This window comes from Epinephelus lanceolatus, chromosome 3, assembly GCF_041903045.1.
Source record: "Epinephelus lanceolatus isolate andai-2023 chromosome 3, ASM4190304v1, whole genome shotgun sequence".
In the NCBI taxonomy this organism is placed as follows: Eukaryota; Metazoa; Chordata; class Actinopteri; order Perciformes; family Serranidae; genus Epinephelus; species Epinephelus lanceolatus.
Genome location: NC_135736.1, coordinates 20,069,441 through 20,087,997, shown reverse-complemented (window position 1 = coordinate 20,087,997; position 18,557 = coordinate 20,069,441). Strand labels below are relative to the sequence as shown.

The 18,557-nt window shown below is 42.9% G+C and overlaps 1 protein-coding gene across 2 annotated transcripts in view; it reads left to right on the top strand.

Moving 5' to 3' along the window:
- Nucleotides 1–14,918, top strand: part of aspscr1 (ASPSCR1 tether for SLC2A4, UBX domain containing) — a 28,615-nt gene extending 13,697 nt beyond the window's left edge. The window contains exons 13-17 of one of the 2 annotated variants that reach the window (XM_033624839.2): nucleotides 1,183–1,235; nucleotides 5,514–5,565; nucleotides 5,694–5,763; nucleotides 6,356–6,537; nucleotides 14,576–14,918. In XM_033624839.2, the coding sequence (XP_033480730.2) occupies nucleotides 1,183–1,235; nucleotides 5,514–5,565; nucleotides 5,694–5,763; nucleotides 6,356–6,537; nucleotides 14,576–14,586 (368 nt within the window). In that variant the 3' untranslated portion in view covers nucleotides 14,587–14,918. Of the gene's footprint in view, nucleotides 1–1,182; nucleotides 1,236–5,513; nucleotides 5,566–5,693; nucleotides 5,764–6,352; nucleotides 6,538–14,575 lie in introns of both variants that reach the window. The other variant, XM_033624838.2, reaches the window with a different exon arrangement.
- The last annotated feature ends 3,639 nt before the right edge of the window (nucleotides 14,919–18,557 follow it).

Here is an 18,557-nt window from a genome sequence, read left to right as displayed (position 1 = left end):
GTACTTTTGTTCATGAAGTCTTCTGCGAACAGTAGATTGTGATACCTTCACTCCTGCCCTCTGGAGGTTGTTGCTGATGTCACTAACAGTTGTTTTAGGGTCTTTCTTTACAGCTCTCACAATGTTTCTGTCATCAACTGCTGATGTCTTCCTTGGTCTACCTGTTCGACATCTGTTGCTTAGTACACCAGTGGTTTCTTTCTTCTTCAGGACATTCCAAATGGTTATACTGGCTATGGCCAATGTTTGTGCAATGGCTCTGATTGATTGTCCATCTTCTCTCAGATTCACAATTGCTTCTTTTTCACCCATAGACAGCTCTCTGGTTTTCATGTTGGTTCCACCTCTAAATGCAGTCTGCACAGGCAAAACCTATCGTACCCAATCTGAAACTGAGCTCAGACATCCAGTGCTATTTATTGTTTGAATAATCAATGTAATTGGGAGACACCTGGGCAACAAAACACACCTGTCAGTCACATGTTCCAATACTTTTGCTCTCATGAAAAATGGGTGGGTACAAAAGGTGCTATCTTCTAAGTTGTGTATCAGATCCAGATGTAAATACCTGGAAATGAAAGCTGAAATGTTGATCTCTTGTCCCATATTCATCTTTTGATGTCAAACCCAAATATTTTCAGTCTACAACAAAAATAAAGGAATTGGCCTCACTGTTCCAATACTTTTGGAGGGCACTGTATGCCATCTTTTCTTGATCTAATTGCCCCATTTTTTGATTTATTTTACAACATAGTTTGGTGACAAAAGACTAGTCAAAATTTGAATGGTGGTCAGAGTCGCCATACAGGCTACATAGGTCTATCTAGACTTGATTTTACATTTGTATATAAAATGTTTTAAGTGTCTCTAGCGACTTGCAATTCATTAATTCCTGAAAAGCAATGAAAACAATTCAGCTTTCCTCATGCACAGCATCTGTTGATGTGGATAAAACTCTGTTACATGGCTGCATTAGTGTGAAGATGAAAACCGATCATATTGTACAGGAAAAGCTTCAGTTTAACAAGAGTCCATCTGCAAACATTGGTCTCATTCACTTCACTTAATTCACTTAGTTTAACTGTCCAGTACCATTAATGACTTCTGGGTAGATTTTAGCAGCTATGATGTGCCCTCTTTCTAATGTCTACCTTTTTGCTTTTGCTAAAATCTTCCTTTCAGTCACAACCCCCCCAAAAACAATCCTGGACGACCCTTCGGCCACACTGTTTCAGGTAAGATCCCTCAAACTGTCATCTCAGTCTTCAAGCAACACTTTGTTTTTAACCACAATAATAAACAGAATGATTTGACTCAAACAAACCACATCACAGTCAAACTCCAGAAAACAACAACTACAAAACTCTGACTTCCCATCTTTGAAACCATCTCCACACACACACCCACACGCACAGACTGTAAAATGTATCGGCTGGTCCCTCTCTCCTCTTCAAAGCCCCACCACATTCCCATTCTCCCCCTCTTCTCTTGCTCCTACACTCTCTCACACTTGTTCCCCCCCTTCTCCCACTGTCCTTGACCCCAGCTGGGCTTGATTTTTCCCAGACTGGCACATGGGGTTAATACAGGCCTCGCTTTGATCTTGACACACACACACACACACACACACACACACACACACACACACACACACACACACGCATATACACAGAGCAATGGGCAGCCTTGATGCTTTGTTGCCTTCGAGTTCAGAGCTATTCCAATAATGAAAGAGAGCAAAGAGATACAAATGGAAAACAAGAAGTTCTCTTGTACAGTTCATTGGTCTGTACCCAGACGCCCACATGAACTGTTATTTTTAGATGCATTATTTTAGAATAATTTGAACATTTTCACCATCAGTGCCTCCTGTTTTCTCCTTCTGACACTTTGACTCAACCTAAGGAGAAGAAAGAAGAAGTGTAGGAACGAAGGGGAGGAAGAGAAAGTTGTTTGAAGTGATATCGTGTTGTGATGATGAACAAGATTCAGCTCCTCAGAGGGACTGGTACAAAAGATAACGATCCTCAAAAGCACACTTTGAAATGTGTGTGTGTGTGTGTGTGTGCCCTTTTGGTGCCATGATCCCTCTGAATCAAATCTGATGTTCTGATGCAAGTCGCCCGTCTCTTTTTGTTTTTCATCTTTGTGTCCCTTCCTGAACTTTCCCTGCCTGTTTATCACTACATGTCCCTCTCCTGTACCCCAACTCCAGCTTTCTCTCTCTCTTTCTCTCTTTTTTCTTCTCATTCTCCCCCCTCCACCCTCGTCCACCTCCACCTCCACCACCACCACTACTGTCCCTCTCTCCGACCCTCTCTTGTGCCTCACCCTCCCTCCCTCACCCCCATGTCTCTATCCATTAGGGACTTAAAAGCGTTAAAGCGCACAAAAACAAAATCTTTAATCGCCTTGGTGTCAAGTCACACACACACACACACACACACTGTCTGGCTCCGTTTCCCTGTCTATACATCAATCTTTGACACACACACACAAGGAAACTTTCATCTTTTTTTGTCATGTCAAAAAGACATGAGTGCACACGCATATGTCTTTTTCTCACACACACACATACACACACACAAACGCAGACGCACACTTTAATCACTTTGTGTCATGTCAGGAAAGGAATGTTTCCCAACCCAGAAGCCCTTTGATACCAGGCGTCCCCTCCCTCATCCGTCTCTCCCTCTGTCTTCCATCAGGATCCGTTCTGCCTCCCTCCCTCTGTTCCTCTCCCTTATATGTTTTTCTACACTGTCTCTCTCTATCACACACATGCACACATACACACATACGCACAGGTCTTGTCCTGTCGCCCTGTCTCATCCCAAATGGAAGTGCCACTGCCAGAGGAGCAGGATAGCAGGAATGCCCCTTGTTTCACTGTAACGCATTGTTTCCTGCTCACAGGGCTGCGATAATAGCAATTAGGCCAGTGGCCCAATTTAGTAACCAGCAAGTGAGGGCGAGGAGGGGGGGACAGGGAGAGAAAGGACAGTGTGTGTAAGACCGGGTTGTAGTGGAGGGTAAACCCGCCTAATCCTAGTGACAGCCATGCTACCTTCTCTTTCGACACTGTTGATTTGAAACAATGAAGGACTGAGCTACGTGGAAAATGTTTCACTGATGACAGCAGAACTGCAGTTAACAATTACTGTCAGTACCGATTAATCTGTCAATTGACTGTTTGCTAAACCACACCCCCTTTAGTTATCATTGCTGCACCGGTCGAAAATGTCATTCTTGCATGGCACACAATGCACACATGTTGTTCACAATGATAGAAGTAAGTAAGTAAGTAATATTTATTTGTATAGCACTTCTCACAGAGAGAACTCACAAAGTGCTTCACAGGATTAAAATACAAACAAGAATACATACATACAAACATACAGGTCACAGGTCACACACAGAGACACAAAAATGAAACAGTTGTTGCAAAACTAAATCACTTAAGACAAGTTAAAGAATGCCTGCCTATACAGATAGGTTTTAAGATGCTTCTTAAAAATATCGACTGATGCTGCGGCTCTCAAATTCTGTGGAAGGGCGTTCCACAATCTGGGCGCAATGGACTCAAAGGCCCAGTCACCTCTAGTTCTAAGCCTAGTGCTAGGAACTGCCAACAGGCCGTGGTCGGCCGACCTAAGTGTCCTACTAGGAACATATACATGCAGCAGGTCAGAAGTGGCAGATTTACCATCAAAGCTCTTGATTTTTTTATGAATGGGTCCTTGATTTCAGACAGAGTTCTCATTTCTTGCCAGTGACTATAGATTTTATCTGAAATGACAGATTTTTCTTCCAGATTTTATTACCTGAAGCCTGCTAGTATTTGGTAATTAAACTAAATCGTTAGCTCCATCAGATGAAAATGAAGGGTCAGGCTGATGTTTTAAAGTTTTAAGATGACTTTAAGTTGAAATGAGAATCTTGTAAAATGGGTCTTGATGTGATACTGCATGAAAAGACTGAGACTTAGTTACAATAAAAATTATTGTAAGAATAATTGTTTAGTCTTAAAAAATGTCAAATGTCAAAAACACCATTTCCCAAAGCCCAAGGTTATGCTATCAAATTTCTGGTGTAGCCAGCTCATATACAGATAATGGATATCTAGGCCAAGACTTAATCTTCTGTGTGTCGGTCATTGTTTACAGTCCAGTTAGAAACTTGAGACACTAAAATGGAATTGGAGTTGAGAGATGACAAATCTCTATAAACAGACACGTGCATAGGAATGCAGATAAAAAAGATAAATACATTTTTTAAAAAATCTTTAAAAAAAAAAAAGCTAAATCAATGTCAGGCAGTAGCCAGCTGGTTCTGAGGTTGGATTTTGGCCAGTGTGTTCCGCCTCTTATGCTCTCTACATGGCTTGTTTACCTGCAGGCACCCAAAGCTAGCTCAAACATGATTGGTCAATACTATTCGGACTTCAAATGCAAACCAAAACACTTTCAATGACTAAAACTTGTCCCGTTACCTCCTTATCTAATGTAGATATCTGTTCACAGAGATTAGTGTGTGACAATGGTGCAGTGGTTAGCACTGTCGCTTCACAGCAAGAGGGTTCCTGGTTCAAACTGGGGTGGAGGGTTCGAACCTTGGGTAGGGGAGTGGGTTTTCTACATGTACTCCAGCTTCATCCCACAGGCTATGTTGATTGGTGACTGTATTGGCTGTAGGTGTGAATGTGAGTGTGAATGGTTGTCTGTCTCTATGTGTCAGCCCTATGATAGTCTGGCGACCTGTCTAGGGTGTACCCTGCCTCTCACCCAATGTCAGCTGGGATAGGCTCCAAAAAAAAAATACCCAGAAATATCGTGATATTATTTTAGAGCCATATCACCCATCCCTAATAGAAATTAAATGTTGATGCATTAAAATCCATCAATAGTCTTTCATAATTGCATCGTAGCCCTCAAAACGTGAGGTGCTCAGAGCTGCCCACTCTTATTTACCAATACATAATCAATCATTAAAAACTACTCCGCTCTGTGTATCTACGTCCATGCTCTCCAGTGTTGCTCATATGTTTCTGTGAACGTGCACACGAGTTGAAGACTGCGTTTTTCTTAACTAGTTTTGTTTGTCTCCTTCATATTAGAGTCACAGACGCGTGCCCCTGTCTGTCTGCATTTCTACCTCATAATTGTACGCTTGATAATATCTGCCTGCAAATGGTCCATTATAACCATTAAGACGTTCGCCGGAGAGGAGTGTTGTGCTTCAGGGGTGAAAGTGTTTTCACTAACCATTTGATTGTTGCTCATTTTGTGGTCTGCTTCAAAGAACCTTCGGTTACTGGTTCAGATCCCTGGGCAATGAATCATCTTCAAAAACGAACTTGACTCTGGCTTGGATGTGGTCGCAGCGCTTGGTTTGCGTGTAGAAGAGAGGCAGTTTTGTTTTGATTTTTCCATGTTTTTGCAGAAATTGACTTGTGTGCCAAACATTTTTGATGGCTTCTGTTCACGTCTCCTTGTCTCCCTCTCTGTCTGTAGGCCAACCTGTTTCCTGGCGCTCTGGTGTACTTTGGCTCTGACGTTAAGACAGGTTTTTGTCTTTTCGGTTCCTTTCTTTCATATGCTGATTTTGAATTAGATACTGGTGTATTACTTAGGAATGCAATATAACAAAACAATAGTTTACAGTGTGTGACTGTGTGTGTGTTTCCTCCACAGATTTTTACATAAAGAGGGAACTGCGTGAATCCTCTGTCTCAGCCTCGCAAGCAAATGAGTCCATTGCAAGGTATGTGTTCACGTGTGTGTGTATGTGTGTGTGTGCGCGTTTGTGTGTGTGTGTGTGTGTGTGTGTGTGTGTTTTTAAATGTGTGCCTGGCCGTGCGTGCATTAGGGTGTGTATATATGCACTTGTATCCCGCGGCAACCAGCCTATTTTCCTGTCACAAAGCTGTCATCATTGGAATCCCTTTGAGGTTCTGCCTAAACAGCAGGTGCCCCCATGCGCCCTCATTTCCTCCACACACGCACACACATTCACACACACACACAAACAGACACACACACACACACACACACACACACACACACATATAAACCATTTTCCAGTCCTTCTAAAGATAGAGCCCATTTCCCAAAAGTGACACCCACCTGTTGTCCTTGTTTAACAAGGTCATCACTCCTCTGTTTTAGATCTTCATCTCACACAGTTGTTTAACTTCTGGCACAGCTCCTCATGCAAAACAATTCCGCTTTAAATAGCTACAGGAAGTCCTCAAGAAAACGAAAAAACAAGATGCCTTCTTCAAAGCATCTTTCCTGGTGACACATTTCTTTAATATTTCAACCTCTTTTTTCTCTTCCCACCTCCACCTCAGCAGCATACTCCGGTCCCCGACACCCTCCAGGTCTGAGGGATCTGAGGAGCCGTTGCCTCCTCCAGAGCTGACAGCGGACACCAGCGGGTCCACACAGGATGAGGGTGACCCATCTGCACACACCCAGGCTGCTAAACCAAGCAGATCTGAACCAGGCAAGGTGCCCAAGTGGCTCAAGCTTCCAGGTGAGGACAGGACAGGATGTAATCTACGCAGAGTAAAACACTCACATAACATCTGTCTTTGCCAAACACATGTGGACAGCACTGAATACAAGTGTAAAACACCACCAAGATACATTGGGATCCAATCACTCATTCAACCACTATTCAAGGTGGTCACTGATGCATTTGATCACTGTATCGTTTGTAGTGCAAATGCTAACGCACCCTAATGCGTTCCCAACAAAGACTACGTCATCAGTGCAGGACATGGTAGTTGTTTTGGTAACAGTGTGACTGTTAATAACTAATTTACCACGAGTTCGATGAAGCGTTACCATCATCATTTTGCCCTATGGAAGGAAACATTTTGAATTCTGCTGACAGCGATGTCTCCAGCTGTACCGACACAACTGCTAATGTGACTAGCAAACATGCTACAGAGCAGCTAGCAAGAGTGTGGGGCCCTTCAACTTGCAAGCATAAGTGACGTAGACAGTAACAAAATCTGAACACAAGTGGTCAGCTGGAGACACACGATAGACACAGGTGTGACTGTCGACGTGTCTCAGCTGTCCACTTAAACAGGCTCATAAGCCCTATTCATATGGGACTAGTAGTATCGGGGGACATCGTGTTTCGAAATGATCCCGTCTGTGTTACATGCGGTGCATTTGCACAGGATAAGTGAAGTCTGTATTGTACTGGGATGTATTGACATTATCCCCCGCAAATGACGCGCAGAAAACAGAAAACCTAAACAGAACCTTAAATCACAGAGATGCTGATTTGAGATTGATTTGGGACTAATGTTATCACATGACCTCTGTGTTTGGTGAAATATGGTAGGTAGTTTGTGGTGAAATTTTTATTTGACAAATGACAGACATGGCAGATTCAGACAAAATTAAGATCACAGACAACCTCTGCAATTATTACAAATTACCAGAGGCCCAGACACTTTTGATATGGTACCCTCAGAACCAAAAGAAAGGCGCTCTGAAATGCTTTTTTTGTGCTCCGTTTTAGAATATATGCTGTTCATATAACCTGGCCGAAATTAAGCTTGAAGATCCACTCATTACTAAAAGTATATATAAAAACTAAAGTAATGGTCAAAGTTGTCGTATAGAATATTTAAGGTGTGTTGACTGATTCACATCTTCACCTCATGCATTGAGTAACATTACAAGTAAATGTTCCACCTCAAAAGTTGCCGGCAGTCGACCCAGTGCTTTAAGTTTTTCTCCGACTTTAGCTGCTGTGAGAGGCAGCAAAACATCCTTTCATTTTATAGGTAGTTCACTAATAAAACTCTCCACGGTATGAACAGTGGTTACATGAGCCTCAAAACCAGCCACAACTCAGCCCTGAGCAGGGTGACCGTCCTCTATTGACCAATCAACAGACGGCAGTGTTCACAGCTCCACCTTTTAGTGCCAGATCTGTGTGCTAGGTACCCCAACAGAGGGGGGACCAAAAATGGGGACGGTACGGAACGGTTCATTTAGTACCATCCACAACTTTTCACAGTGGAAACTGAAAAAAAAGCCTACTGAACTGTACTGAACCGCACCGTACTGTTCGGTGGAAACGGGGCTATAAAGTCAGTTTCACATCGATGGTGTAGTTCATTTGATCCACACCGTTAAAAACTGAGACATTGCTGCCTTTTAGTTCTGGTCTAGTTTATAGTCCCACTGGCTTTTAATTAAATAAAAAAAAGTTCTGTGAACACAGTCACGCAGACTGATGGGTAACACACTGACAGGACAGTTACAGTGACTGTTCATCCTGCAACATCAGCACTACACGTGGTGACACTTACTCATGCTCTCCCGTCAGGCTTTTGGAGGGGTCTGAATGATTGTCTCTGGCTGTCTTTTTGACCTCCTCATCACGACATTCGGTGACATCGGTCACACTTGGCTGTTTGGCAGATGATGCTGTCCCTGGTCCAGTTCTGCAGTACACATGGGAGATGTTTTCGCCTGTCAGGAATCTATTTCCTCCGTGGCAGCAAAACATGTTACACAAGCCACCAGAAACTCCTCGAAGTCAAGCTGGGCTTCATAAACACTCACAGGGCTGACTTACTGTAACTGACACACTTTAAACAGACTATAAGGAAATTATGAGCCAAGCAACACTTGAGACTGCAAACAACCCATAATGCAACACTCTCAGTAGGAACCGGCATTGCACCAGAATTCTGGTGTAACTCTATTGTTGTAAATATGTAATTGTTTAGTCCTCAAATATAATATGACCCCTCTTTGTCAAACGTAGTTTCCAGGAAGAAACAATCATCTCATATTCAGGTCAATACAGTATTTTACAGGCATCGCTTCCTTGACAGTTCATCATTTAAGTGTTGCTTTAAAGGAAAATGTCACCCACAAAATGACTATTTGTGAATTAACCAGTCGTGCTGAGTTACCTTGAATTTGTGAAGAAAACTTTGTTTTTCTCACATGACCCCACAGAAGAAAGTGAACACATTTAACAACAGTAAAACTATATCAAAACATCCTTTGACAAACTCTCATCCAACTCGTCCACTATAATCCAGAGTCCTGCACTGGGTCGGGTCGGCTGATTTGTGAGTGATTTTTAAAAAACAATTTTTTCCCGGGTTCGGATCTGGGTGGAAAAAATAACATGCGGGTTGGATCGCGGGTTTTAGATAAACACATCAGTCATTAGTTCGGTAAACTACAGATAACTATCTTGGTCATTATTTACTCTCTGAGGATCGCCTCCGCTATTTCGCAACGGTCATTGGTTCACCTGTTTACACGCGTTTCACCATCTAATAACACAATTTGTGATTGGACGACAGAATCAACATGGCTGCCACCGTCTAACAAGTGCCGCTTCCAAAACAGTAAATAATTATTTAGGTATTTGAGAAATAAGTGGATAAAACGTACAACTATCACTTTATAATGTTTCTGAAGTGTTTCCCTGATGGATTACTTCTCTCCTCGATGGATTCTAAAAACACGTCGGCTCGTAACTGCTGAACGTCGCTCTGGACAGAAGTCTATTATTACACATGTAAAGTTCCTTTACATAGATTAAAAGTTTAAAAGCATTAAACGTAACAAACGAGTGCTTTTACACTCGTATGGGAGAAGAACACAGAGGGTTGATGATGGAGCTGAAGTCAGGTTTTTACTGTGAGAGCTGCTTCATTCAGGTCGTTGTTTACTCACTGGCACCTTAACTGTGGCGATATGCTGTTCAGTATTCACCCAATAAAACCCAAAATGATTATTTTAAATCCGGGTTACGGGTCGGGCTGCGGGTCGTGTTTCAACGGGTCGGACCGGGTTGCGGTACTAATTGGCCTGATGTGCGGGTTTGCGGTTCGGGTGCGGGTTTGTACGTCCCCAGGTCGGGTCGGGGCGGATCTTGAAAACTGGACCCGTGCAGGACTCTGCTATAATCCAGGTCTCATTTATCCAATCGTATGCTCAGCACTTCCTGAACACATGCATTTTCACTAAAAAAAACCTTCAGTATTGCAGTCTGGTTTTAAGGACACTTTCATGTCAGTTTTAAATAGTAAGTGAAAATGCATTTGTTCAGGAAGTACTGAGCACACGTCTGGATAAATTAGACTTGGATTATACTATACAAGTTGTGTGAGAGTTTGTAGACGGATGTTTTGATATAGGGACATACTGATCAAGTTTTTTTTGCCCCCAATCTTGAGCCAAGTTCTTTAATATTGAGTATCTGCTAAGTCCCGGTCCGCTACTTCTCTTTCCTAGATAATTCAGCTGCACACTGCACACTTTAAGTACTCTGAAGTTATTAAAATCAATCCCATGTATATGCTGAAAAATTGAATAGCTCTACAATGCATGAAGAAAAAAAATACCTGCATCAGAGCTGTTCCTTAATGTTTTATTATTATTATTCTTTTTTAAATAAAGTTTAAAATAACAAACACACTTTAATCTTTTGGCCTTGTCGCTGTCTCAAGGGAATTTCTCTGTCCCTATAAGAGAGTTTCCTCTAGTGCTTGTTGCTTCGATTGAACCTTTTGCCTGAGTTACTTAAACATAAAGCGATCTGTTCACTGTTTATTATCGTCATCTGTACATTTTCTGTTCAGGTTACATTAATAAGTTACTCTTATTTGCCGTCATCGCGGGGCTTTTGTTGCACTTGCATTAGAGTGGGGAGTGTCTGCAGTGAAAACACCTTGCACCAGATCATAGAAGACAAACAAGCAAAACACAAGAAAGTTCTTGACACTGAGCTGAAACTGAAACAAGTGCTCATAACTTTGTTTAATAATAATAGTGATAATAATAATAATACATTTTATTTTAAAGGCACCTTTACAAAACACCCAATCTCACCCTACAGAGCATAAAATAACATACAGAGCAAGATACATGAATTGGCAACTCACACATTGTTGCTGTGATAAAACCAGTCAGTTTGAACAGGTGGGTTTTGAGACAGGACTTGAAGGATGCTATGATATTGGACTGTCGAATGTGTGGAGGTAGCGAGTTCCAGAGCCTAGGGGCAGGGCAGCTGAGAGTCTGGTTGTCTGGTTGAGAGTCAGATAACAGAGAGCAGAAGCGTTTGCGTTGCTTTGCATGAAAGCTTCACGAGTAAAAACACCAGTATGACAGCTGACATAAATCACAGGATCAGATCAGGCTCTATGTAGCTCAATATTGCAGATCCTGGTCAGTAAAGAAATGCTTTGATCGGCCCTGATATGGATCGTTGAGATCAGATCGGGATATCCTGATGTTGATGTAGTTTTGCTGTTTTTAAACATGGTGCCTGATCAGTCAGTAAATCAATATGTCCGCCATTTTTCGATGAGGCATGTGAGAAGAACAAAGTTTTCTTCCTGAATTTAAGGTAACACCACATGACTGATTTATATACAAAAGGTCATTTTGTGGGTGAAGTATTCCTTTAATAGTAGATCAGCTAATTGAAACAGAATTCTACAGTCACCACATTGTGTGTCTGGTCTGCTTTGTTTTTACACAACAAACAAACCACATCACCAGAGTCCAATTCAAAGATCCACCTTTTCAGGTGGTTTCGATCCGATTGTTTGGTCTGCGCTGGAGTTCCATTGACAGCTTTCACGTCAGCAAAAACAAAGCACCCTCACACACCCAAAACAGAAACAAGTATCGCACCCCTGCAGCCATCCTCCGCAGAGATCATGTCCTTTTTATTTGTAGTGAAACAACAGAAGGCTTTGAGCCACACGATTCCTGTTGTGGTAAACACACACACACACACACACACACACATATGCGCACAAACCCCAAAACCACAGTCAATAGGAAATGGCCTTTTGAAAGCAGAATTCCTCATGACTCAGAAGATAAGGATGCATTTTAGGATGAGCCAATTAGTTCAGGATGGTCACCCCCTCTGGCCCAGGAGACCACTACAGACACTGAGGGCCCAGGGAGAGAGCCTGCTGCGGGGCCACATCACACAGCACGAGCCCCTGCGGTCTGTCCAGGCACGGCGCTTCTCTGTTGTTCTATTGTGGCATTTCTGGTGGTCACTGTATTGATGTTTTTGTTTAGAATAATGCTCCCTTTTCTCTCTCTCTCTGTCTTGTTTGTGTTTTTGTGCACATTTTATTTTTGGCTGATCTCTGTGTGTGTCCATGTGCGTCTTTTTAAGAAAGTTGTGGCTGCTTTCTCTTTCATGAGGAGAGTTGAAAGAAAAAGGCTGAAGGGAGGGGGGCTGGATCGGGAATTATAGGCTCCATGTGTGGAACCCCACAGTACAGAGGACATTTAAACACGCACATACACACACACCGAGACTGTTTGTCCATGGCTGAAGATGTCCGAAACTTTAACCTGTCTCATTAGAGATGACATACCAGAGTATTGGCAGGGATCAAGATTAAAGCCGACACAGTTCCAGTCTTCAGCTGTCTGGTAAATTTCTGGCACGCCAATAAAGCTCTGGATCTTTTAAAAAATAAAAAGGTTTCTGCTCCTTCTTGCATCATGACGATTGGCATTGTCTTGATGCCGTGAGACAGTTGAGTTATTACATATTGCGCAGGGTATTATGAAAAACAGCCGTGTCTGGATGGTATTGTGCTTGTTTTTAAATGATTTGCGATGCATATCCAGTAACTGTTTAAAATTCAGTAGTGGTCATATATTTCTCTGTGCCCTGTTTAAGCTGGAGACGGCAGAAATCTGGAAAAGGGAAAAAAAAAAAATCCCTAAGTGCCGAATTTTGAAAATACACCTTGTTCCTTCAGCTCTCCCCTCTTTCTCCTGAGCCCCTCCCAACAGACAAACATGCTCATATACATGTGCTTTATACAGTATTAAATTGTATTTCATTTTAGAGTTGCGCGAAGCTCATTCGCTCTGCCCCTCCTTGCCTTGCTCTCTGTTTATCAGTCCACAAATGAGACAAGAATTAGCTTGCTAGTGATTCAACGGACACTCTGCCTCGCTCTTCACTGTTGTGGACTTCTTCCCCAGGAGGAGAGCAGGCAGCAGCTCAAAAGAGGCACCTTCCGTCGGTGACTGTAGCGGCTTGAATTCAGTCAGCACAAACCCGCCAGCACTGGGTGCCACAGCTAGCCATTGGTCTAATGGCAGACATGGAAAGTTCGCTGATCCAGTGGGGAGTCGGGACTGCCTAGTTCTCCTGAGCTGGGGTTTGCATTGGCCGGTTGCTGGTTGTTGTGGCCACTGACTTGTGGTCCATCTCCGAAGTGGCGGAGTCAGGCAAATGAAACACTGAATCAAGGCTCCCGTTAACGTTAGCTACATGAAGTTGAACTTACCCATGAGCCTGTAGCTCTGGTTAGCAAAAGGCTAAATTATTAGCATAGATTTCTTTTCATCTCTGAAACGCTTCGATATAGACAAAATTTTGTTTACTATCAGACTCTCTTTTAGATTCTCTGATAGATTTCTGATTAGTCTGTCTTCCTTTTATGGGTTGCTTTGCAGTTGTTGCACATGCTGGAATAGTAACTTTCTCTGCAGGTTTCTTCGCCATTGAATCAGGCACCATCTGAAGGGACGTGCAGGCACATGTGCATTTGTTTAACAGCCAATAGGAACGCCCTCTCTGAAATGAACTGTGATAGGCAAAAGTCTCCCGTCCTCAGGGATGTTTTCTAAAGCCTAAAGACAGGGCCAAAAGTAGCGCTGAAGTCTAGTGTTTTTCTCAGACCACTGAAATTACAATATGCTCAAAGTTTATTATGGGGTTTTTGCCCAGTGAAGCCAAAATCAAATCACCTACCCCAGCTTTAAATGAATGCACATTTAAAGGCATAGTTGTACACTGGGGAAATACGCTCATTGGCTTTGTTGCTGCGAGTCATGTGAGAAGATTAATGTCACTCTTTCTGTCTCCAGGTACAGCCATGAGACTGTTAGCTTAGCTCAACATACAGACTTATATCAGGGGAAGACACCTGGCTCTGTTCTAAGGCAGAAAAAAAGAGAACCAGTACCTCTAAAGCTTGCTAATTAAGGTGATATATATCGTTGGTTTGATTTGTTCAAAAACCAAGTGTAAAAATGTCATGTTGTGGTTTTGATGGGGGTTACATACCGCACTACTCCTTGGCCTGTGCGGTGACATCGTAGCTAATGGACCGACATGAGAGTGGTATTGATCTTCTCACCAAACCCTCAGAAAGAAAGTAAATATGCCTCAAGCAATTCCAAAATGTTGACCTGTTCCTTTAAATTTAGCGGGACTCGATGCATGGATTTCTTGTCGTGTGTACAAGCTCTTCCCCAGTTTTACAGAATAATTCATTTAAAAAACCAAAATGTTTATAAATTGCAGCATGTTGGTTACAGCAGAACATCTGGACAGTGTCAGTGGAGAGATCTCTGGTTTCTGTTTTGTCTCATGTAGTGACAAGACACAATGAGTAAACTATTGTGTAATCCAACATGATACTATACACTTTGATACTACAATGCTAACTGTTAACACTGTTAACTTGTATTTACTGTTGATCAGCAGAGCTTTTAATTACTGTCTCCTGTTTCCTGCACAGGTAAGAAATAACGCTGCTGCTGCTGTGTTGATGGGAGGACCTGCCATGACTGACGTCTGACAAGCTGCGGACTGAGTAGAGCACTTAAACCTTTGCTGCTTTTTTGATAAAGGCTCAATTTTGAGACAACAGCGGACTAAATCCATCATGGAAGAAGCCTTAGGTTTTAAAACGGTCAAAGTAATGAGATTAATGACTGAGTAAATAGTGAGTATTTCCTTGCTGAGAGGATTGCTGTGTTTTATTCTGGCTGGTCTCTGGGAGGAGAGAGTGGCGAAGAGGCTGCTTTTATTCAGCAGGTGAAAATGTGGTGCAAATTCAATAAAGATTGTTGTACTAAAAGTGACTTATATTGTGTTGAAGTTTATATTATATGCTATCATCCAGTTAGTTTAAAGGCCAAGAGCCAACTCTGAACACACCACCACAGGTTTGTTTCTTAACTGACTCATTATTGCCTTGTCTTTGGGGACAAATTAAACATTGCGAACTCAGGATATATAGCTTGTATTTATGACTAAGTTTTAGCTATTTTTTAGCAGCAGGAGTCAATCATCATGGTAACAAAACCCCAGCTAAACTCATGCAAAAGTTTCAGCTGGTTGCAAGCTGCCATCCTCACCACTAGATACCACTAAATCCCCCTAATTCTTATAAACTGGACCTTTGAAACCTGTGAAAACTGGAAGCAAAATAAAGATATCATACAGCAGTGATAGTCAACTTCTGGCCCCCGACTATTTTCTAATTCACAGTTCGTTTGTTTTTTACTTTTAATTTACAGAATGCATAAAAAGCATTAAATTACATCTTCAATATCTAAAAACATGGTAGAGGATCCCCTGGACCAACGATGAAGGTCCACTATCCCTCTAATGTCTTCAAATCCTAGAAACGCCCCTGTGTACATGTGCAGGGCTGCTGTGACTGGACCCTGGCCTCCTGTCATTTTGTAAAATGGCCCCTGGGTAAAGCAAGTTGAGTATCCCTGGCTTACAGTATCTGCATTTTTAAAGGCAGGCTATTATGTAAGTATTGTGGTATTGCAGGTTGCAGGTTACAATCATCAGCCTAAAATGGTATAAAATCAAGGTATGAAATCCAACTGTTCAGCAGTTTGCTGGCCAGCGTTAAAACTTTAAATATCTATTTCTCAACTTCTGTTTCTGTAGTTTTTACTCTTTGCCTTTGCAGGGTAGTGCAGCTCTGCAGTATATGTTGAAACAGCTTGTACAGAAACAGTTTTTGTATTTTAAGGACAATGAGGTAAAGTATTAGAGATATGATGGGATGTATTTAAGGTAACATCTAAAACAAGTGTGCAGATCCGTCACAGTCATATCAGGGGCACTGTATTTGTCTGTGTGAGTTTGTGTGTAAGTTAATGGTGACGTTAAAGCAGCTCAACATTTTTCAGGTGCCTCCCTGTAACCGTGGAGACCACAGCTTTGATCTAACAGACCTCATGATACACAAATTCACACAGCATCTGACTCTCATATGCCCCGACTCACTTATCTGACCGTCCACAGGTAATAGTAAACAAGCAGCGTGTGTACATATTTTCACATGTTGTCACCATTGCATACACACACACACTTCCTCTGTTTTTACTCTCCAGCTGCCCCCTCATTCACTCTTTAGCTGCAGGAGGAACTTCAAAAAGAGGCCGAACACAGAGGGGAGCAGGACTGTGTGTGTGTGTTGTGGAAGTATGAGGGAGGAGTGCATTCCATCCTCTTGTCACACACACACACACACACTTTCTGTCTCCCTCTTGCAAATTAATTACTTCCAACTGCTCCTGGAGTCTTTGATGCCAAATAAAGCGACAGGCACTTACAGAGGCTGTTAATGGAGTTTGTGTTGGTTGTGTGTCAGTGAGGGAAGCTTAACTTATAGCTGAAACTCAGTCTTTAAACTCAGCGTCACACTACTTAACTTACTCATATAAACTGCCTTGAAATATGGAATTCCTCAAAATTATTTCCATGATTTATGTGAAGACAAAATATTCACTAGTAACTGCTGGCTCGTAGTTGCTCATTTGTTTATTATATAGACAAAGTTGGACATTCAAAGGCTGTAATGAAAAGTTGTGGTGTCAGCACATGGGGCCTCTGGGTCTGTTTTAGCTGCAGCACTGCTGCTTTGTTACAATAGCGGTCCCTGGTGGCAGCAGTAGCAATGACAAGTGGTTCCTCAAGACCACAACTGTACTCTGTGACTGCTGTTATATATTTTTTTAGACAAATGTTCCTGTAGTTGATGCACAGTTAATTTGGTCTCTGCTATAATCACCCAAGACCTCAAGTGGGAGCTGAACATCAGCTCCTTCATCAAAGAGCAGTTTGCTGTCTCTGCTGGACCTGTACGTCTCCAGGACCCTGATGTGGGCAGGAGAGGTTGCAGCCGACCCCTTTCACTCTGAACACAAACTCTCTGAAACACTCACCTCTGGCAGGAGGCTGCGGTCCGTCAGTTTCTTCCCAACTGTAGCTGGTCTCATCAACAAGGCCCAGGACCCCACTGACATGGACTCTCATCCCACAGATAACACACATCATTGGCACTACATCTCTGTACACTGACCATTCTTGTTATACTTCGTACTGTGAACCCCTGAACATTACTTGTGCAATGTCACACATTTCTGCATGTTATACATTGTTATACACCATTTACACCAAAGCACATTCCTTAAATGTAAAAATCTGTTCAGAAATAAAATAGATTCAGTCAAAATGCTGTCAGTGAATTATTATTTATTCTTTTTTTGTTTGTTTTCGTAATTAAGTTGATTGAGATCCACAGTGAAGATGTCCATGTGTGAAGCTGAAGCTGTGCAGTGGGCCTGCACAGCTTCAGCTTCAGTGAAACGTCAAAGTTCATCCATCAATGCTCAACATTACAGCTCTGCTTAAGAAAGTCTTAATGACTCAAACAGTTAGATGTGTCTGACATCAGGTACAGACAACAAAGCAAGCAGCACACATCTTCAACATCAAGTCCAAAAATACCAATTTTCTAACATCTGATTAAGATCAGCAGTGAAGGTGTCCATGCGTGGAGAGGAGGGCAGCTGAAGCTGAACAGTGGGCCTGCACAGCATCACCTTCGTTGGGTGACACCTTTCCTCCAACGTCCTCTCAGTGGACGGACTCCGTGTTTGAGTGTCAGTGGGTAGATTCCGTGTTTGAGTCTCAGTGGGCGGACTCTGTGTTTGAGTCTCAGTGGGCGGACTCTGTGTTTGAGTCTCAGTGGGTGGAATCCGTGTTTGAGTCTCAGTGGGCGGACTCCGTGTTTGAGTCTCAGTGGGCGGACTCCGTGTTTGAGTCTCAGTGGGCGGACTGTGTTTGAGTCTCAGTGGGTGGACTCCGTGTTTGAGTCTCAGTGGGTAGACTGTGTTTGAGTCTCAGTGGGTGGACTCCGTGTTTGAGTCTCAGTGGGTAGACTGTGTTTGAGTCTCAGTGGGTGGACTCCGTGTTTGAGTCTCAGTGGGCGGACTCCGTGTTTGAGTCTCAGTGGGTGGACTGTGTGTTTGAGTCTCTGTGGGCGGACTCCGTGTTTGAGTCTCTGTGGGCGGACTCCGTGTTTGAGTCTCAGTGGGTGGACTCCGTGTTTGAGTCTCAGTGGGCGGACTCCGTGTTTGAGTCTCAGTGGGTAGACTGTGTTTGAGTCTCAGTGGGCGGACTCCGTGTTTGAGTCTCAGTGGGTGGACTGTGTTTGAGTCTCAGTGGGTGGACTCCGTGTTTGAGTCTCAGTGGGCGGACTCCGTGTTTGAGTCTCAGTGGGTGGACTGTGATTGAGTCTCAGTGGGTGGACTGTGTGTTTGAGTCTCAGTGGGCGGACTCTGTGTTTGAGTCTCAGTGGGCGGACTCCGTGTTTGAGTCTCAGTGGGCGGACTCTGTGTTTGAGTCTCAGTGGGCGGACTCCGTGTTTGAGTCTCAGTGGGCAGACTGTGTGTTTGAGTCTCAGTGGG